We start from the raw sequence: 6,000 nt of genomic DNA on the forward strand, positions 1-6,000 counted from the left end.
CTGGCTCAGCCCACCCTATCTCCTTTAGCCAGGCAGTAGAAAAGGCAGCTCCAACCCAGCCTGGCTTCCCTAGCCAGCCAGTGCACAGGGTTGTGGCTGGACTCTGCAGTCTTCATGCAGCCCTCCCTGGTCCAACCCTGAATGTCCTGCTGGAAACATAAGGGCATAGGACAGTTCCACCTGCCTGCTGTGTCACGTGTACTTCAGCACCACTGGAAGGATCTTTCAGCACCCCAGGGTGCTCAGCATCCAGGTTGAGAGAACTATTGTCCTAATAGCATAAAGCTGCTTTTCAACCCCTCTGTGTAAGGGTCCTTCTGGGACGGCAGGAATCCAGAGTGTACCATGAAAAAAATATACTGAGCTCCTAGGAGACCATTGGACTGCTCCAGCCAGCAAAACTTAGAGAAGTTGCATGGGTGCTATCGCTTATCCTGGGGGTTAGTTAGGCCTCCGCTTACTTCCCTATGTTAGGAGAGGCAGCACATTTGATTTCAGCTACTTTTCACCCACCACCACAGATGTACTGATGACAAATTAGTTGCACCTTAGTTTCTTTACTAGTTTTGCTTATTTTTGCACATTCCAGATTTACATCCCATCAGTCCATATTAGAGCACAGCTGATTGTCCAAAGCTACATTGTGTTTGGGCAGTTGAGCAGTACATGTCAATGCACCTAAACAGCAACGGTGGGAACTAATCACTTTGAAGGGTTATGTGGATAAAAGAGAGGGAAGAAAAAGAGAGTCAAGAGCAAGAGAAGCCAGTTTGCCCTCCAAGTCAGCTTTTTACATAGTAACACACCCATCTGTGCCTATCAGCTGAGCACAGAAGCAGATATGTAATACACACTGTTCAGTAGCTTCCAAATGTCCTCTGGAAGCGGGTAGCATCTGATGGTTACTATAGCTCAAATACCAAAATGGCTTCCAGCCAAGAGAGGCAGGGAGAAGGAGGGGAGTGTTCAATAGACGAGGCCTTTGCTGGCAGCAGTGAGGAACATTGATGGTTTGAAATCATCCCATCCCTCAAAGATGTAAACCTGCCCTTCCAGAAGCAGATGGTAGTCCAGCAATTACTTTCAGCTTCCCTGAAATTACAATAAATATGTTAACAGCCACTGAATACACCCAAGTTAGATGTTTATAATGGAAAAATGAATGGAAAGTGGCTGCCTTGGCTTCTGGAAGGAAGGAAAAAAATGGTCCTGGAAACCAAAGGAAGCAAAATAAAAAAATTTTAAAAATTAGCTGAAAACCCCCCCACGGTCTGTCAACACAATCAAAATAGTGTTTTGTGTACGTCCGTATTTTTCAAAGATACACTTCTACCTTCCGCTGTGACTGAATGGGTGTAAAAGCAAGGGTTTTTGTGTGTGTATGGGTACGCTATATAATTGGTTTGTTGAGAGGGGTTTTGGCTTTTCATATAAGCAGAACCAACTGGAGCAGTCCATGGTCTGAAGCAAACAAAAGTTAGTGGTGCCTGGCAAACATGCATTGCGTAGGGCTCGGCAAATAATTCTTTGGGTCAGCAGCCAAATAAAATAAATTAAATGAAGTAAAATAGGTTTGGATTGTTCCTTTTGTCCTGGTGAAAATAAATTAGAAACAAATTGATACTTCATGGAACAAAATATTCATTGAGTAAGAGAGGAAGGGAGTTGTTAGTGGGTATGCCGGTCACCTGGGAGATAGGGTGTCTGAGTGGCAGCCAGTGCTCTAATGTATATTTAAGTAATTTATTTAAAGAAAAGCAGTGTCAACAAGAGCAGCTGAGGACACATCTGCCCCAGGATAACCCTTAGCACAGTGGTTAGAGCATTTTCCTGGGGGGTAGGTAATAATGATTCATGCTGATATATATACCCAGGTCCCTGACTTCCTGGGTGAGTGATATAATGACTGTCTGTTGGACTAACTGGGGAACGTGTTCCTCAGCTTTCTGAATATGCCCCTAGGCAAAGATTGCTTCCTCTGTCAAACTCCTCACAAAATGGGCCAGGTCCTTCCAGATTGATCAAAACTGCCATTTCTGATGAATAAACTGTTCACGCAGTCAGTGCTGGGGAAGGCAGTGTCTCATTGTTAGTTTTCACCATGCCACAAAGCCTAGAAGCTTTGAGGTAAGTGCTGCTGTATGTGGAGTAAGCAGGGCCTTTAATGACATAAAGTTAGCCCCTCCAAAGTAGGTACCTCGTGAAGGAGAGCAGGGACGGCTACATGGCTATTAAAAATGAAGAATGCACTGGATTGGCACATGCTTGACATGGCTTATCTGACGTATTCCTTCATATACCTTATATGAAGTGTATCTTATATGAAGGGTACCTTGGATGTGCTGTCTCCTAGCAAGAATATCACGGGATGGTGGTTGCTGAAACACCCCTTGGGGCTCAGTCATGAAGGGTAAGATACAGTCATGCCCACAACATATTTTTTCCTAAAACAGGAAAGATACTGAAAAGTTCTTTTCCCTGTAACAAAGGTTTGAATAGACGCTTCCGGTTCCCTTGGCAACTGTGCTAAACAGCAGAATAAATAATAGCAATGATTTCCTCTTTCAGTGGCTTTCTTCTGACACAAGTAGGCTCAGCAGCAGTCTCAGCAGCTTTTCAAGGGAAATAGCTTTGTGTACAAACCATAAAATTACTTTTTGTATGTCCCTCTCACTCCCACCTCACTGTTTCCAGTTGATCAGAATCATGCATTAGCTTGCGACTGCAGAGCAGCATTGCCTGATTCTGTTGTTCTTCCACATGATATGTGCTCACAAGATAGAAATGTAGGATCTGAGACTTTGATATGTATATTCTATTTTTTTCATGTTTTTAGGGGTGGAAGGCTTAGGAGAGAGAGTTGCTTATGAGGTTTCCTGTGCATGACGACTGCTTTGTATGTCATCTTCCTTTCTCAGAATATTTTAATAGACGCCTCCAAAGGCAGAAGTCAAAGGTCACTTGGTTATTGACTTGCACTTGCTTACACCATCTTCTAGGCCTCCTCCCTGCCTTTTTCCAGGCCCATGGAAAGCACGGGCCATGCTTTTCCCTGGGTTGGAAGACTACAATCAGAGCTCTTTAGATAGGTATGCAAATAGGTAGGATGCCATTGGCTGCTTCCACACGTGCGTGGACATTTGGTTCCCCAGGGACAACTAGCGGCGGTCCACCTTGTGCCATCACTAGTTGTCCCCAGGGAACACCTGTGCCACATGCCCTCTGGCATGCAGCAGGTTACCCTGGGTAGGGCAAGGCAGGCTGGGGCCAGCAGCTTTACCTGGGGTTCTGAGGGACTCCTGGGGCTGCAGCAGAAGTGATCCTGCCATGCAAAGCCTGCCTGGCAGCCAGAGTGTGTCTCCGGCTGGCTAGGCTCCGGTTTTGAGTGGGACACACTGCCCCCATATGCACCACTCTGTTTTTTTTTGCAGGGTTTTTTCACCCCTGGATATCCAGGAGTCAAAAAAAAAAACCCCTGCGCTGCTCCCTTGCAGCATAGAGAACAACTGAACATGCAGTATGTGGTGCCACAGACATGTCTGTGGCACCACATACTATATGGCCATGCTTGACTGGACATGGCCAATGAGTCCCAGGAAAAGGCCAACCACAAGGAGGCCCAAATAATTTTATCTGCTCTAATAAAACAATCTAATTTGCATGAGAGCAAACATTTGCAATGCTATCTGCATGGAAAAGTTCTGTAGAATATAATAGGGATACTGGAAAGTACCACATAGAAACAAGGTTATATAAATTCTGATCTGGTTCTCTTGTGTGTTCCAAAGAGATAAGTAATTTGCTATTGCTCCATGCCATTATCATTTTATTTATCCCTTTGTGCTAGTTTAACTCCATTGGCTAAACCAAATGCTGGGTTCCACCCCATTTATAAAGCTATATGGGTCTGGGATTAGCAGCCCACTGTGAAAGTTACTGTGGATAACCTATATCAGAGAATAAGGAGCTATTTTGTGTCCTTTTATGCTTCTGCAAAGAATCACAGAGGAACTTGCTTTTAGGGAGGACACAATCTTACAACCAACCTCCAAATTATTAAAAATGTGATGATGAATTTATTTATTTTTTAAAGGAAGATACATGCTTTAAACGGATCTGTTATTCAAAAGAATGTATTATCCTGAAAAGGCAGTGACCTTGTAGGCAGTAGGAAGGAAATCAAAGGAAACACGGTAGCGACCTGTTTATAAAAGAGAACAAAAAGCACTGTTTCTTTACTTTATTTTTTTTCCATTTCACAGAATGATTCAATCCCCCAAGAAGACTTCACACCAGAAGTATACAGAATATTCCTAAACAACCTCTGTCCTCGGCCTGAAATTGACCACATCTTCTCTGAGTTGTAAGAAAAGATACAAATTTATTGTTTTTCCTTCACTGACTTTCTCTCTGCAACTGATGGCAAAGTAGGTTAATTGGCCTACAGCATCACAAAGTGATTGCCAAGAACAGAATCCTATGTCAGCCAGGACTCTTGTTTAACCTAGGATGTGAATGTAGATACACTGTTCCTCTCTCAAAGCTCTAGCAGTCATTTGGAATGGGCAAACTTTCACGGTAGCTTATTTCTACAGGAACAGACTGTCTAGGCCTTGTTTTTAAGTGTGGATGATGCTAGTTTAGGCTACAGTGAAAGTAAAGTGGGAAAAATGGGAATATACGTTTGTGACAGGCTCATTTAAACCACAAGGGGTGCGCCCAGATGTGTGGACATTTGGTTCCTTGGGGACAAGTAGCAGCGGTGCACCTTGCGCCACAGCTACTTGTCCCCAGGGAATGCCTGTGCCACACACGATTTGGCATGTGGCAAGTTACCCCCAGGGACAGTAGGGGAGGCTGGGGCCAGCACTGTGCTAGCCCCAGCAGCCTTACCTGGGGACCTTCTGGGGCTGCAGCCACAGCAATCCTGCCAGGCAGAACCTGGCCAGCATCTGCAGCACGACTGCAGGCAACCCGGCTCTGCTTTCCAGTAGCACATGCTGCCTGAGTGTGCGCTGCTTCATTTTTTTTCCTCATTTCTATTTTTACCCCTGGATCCAGGGGTAGAAAAAGCCTACAGAAAAGAAAAAACAGAGAAAAAAAAGCTTCAGAAAAAAAACTGGAGCAGCACACACTTGGGCAGCACATTCTTGCAGCGCGGAGAACACTGGACTGTGCAGTGTGTGGCACTGCAAACACATTTACAGTGCCACATACCGCATAACCACACTCATCTGGACATGCCCAAGAAGACCAATTAAGAGCTGCAAAAAGAAAAGAGTGGTGATGAGGATTCATTCATGATGCAATTAGAACTCATATGCAGCAGCATTGTGTAAATGAAATTACCAGTCGTTTGTGCTTCAGTCAATTTCATGTTTTTAGTTTCTTAAACACCTGTAACTGTAAAGTTTTAGTTGTATGAGTTCATGACCCCTTTTCTCTGGGATTCGATCCGTACAAGTAGATCATTTTCTGTTTCTTTCGTCAATATCAGACCTTTCAGGTATAAAATACTTGCTTTGATTTCATGGATGCTACTATTTACATATTTGTCTGCCACAAGTTATTGATAACTACTTCTAGAGCAACCTGCTATGTACCAGTGTGAAAGCCAAACACAAAATTGAACTAAGTGGGTTTCACTTAGTTATACCTGCTTTCTCCAGAGCTCAATTTGGCTCCTGGTGAGCAAACAGGTAATGACAAGTAGTGGCTACTCTTCCTAATTCCACTTCCTAATTTCTCAGGCTCATTAAAGCTTCTTTATTATTACCAGGGGAATCCGAAAATGGGACAAGATGAATGGACAGTTGTGCCTGTCCAGCATCTTGACAGATGAAAGATGTGAAAAAAGTCACTTAGTCAGTCAGTGGGGCTTGGCAGTGGTGTGGGAGAAGAGCCCGGAGTGTGAGCGGCATACCTTTCCATAGTGACTACAGGTCATAAGCAACTGGTAGGGAGGATATGTGCGGGGCACATGCCCCCCCCGTGACTGCG

The 6,000-nt window shown here is 44.3% G+C and overlaps 1 protein-coding gene across 5 annotated transcripts in view; it reads left to right on the forward strand.

The window, feature by feature from the left end:
* Positions 1-6,000, forward strand: part of PLCB1 (phospholipase C beta 1) — a 737,260-nt gene that overhangs the window by 462,343 nt on the left and 268,917 nt on the right. For all 5 annotated transcript variants that reach the window (XM_025202227.1, XM_025202200.1, XM_025202212.1 and 2 more), the window contains exon 7: positions 4,263-4,363. In XM_025202227.1, coding sequence (XP_025058012.1) covers positions 4,263-4,363 — 101 coding nt within the window. The remainder of the gene's footprint in view (positions 1-4,262; positions 4,364-6,000) is intronic.

This window comes from Alligator sinensis, unplaced genomic scaffold (assembly GCF_000455745.1).
Source record: "Alligator sinensis unplaced genomic scaffold, ASM45574v1 scaffold140_1, whole genome shotgun sequence".
NCBI classification, from domain to species: domain Eukaryota; kingdom Metazoa; phylum Chordata; order Crocodylia; family Alligatoridae; genus Alligator; species Alligator sinensis.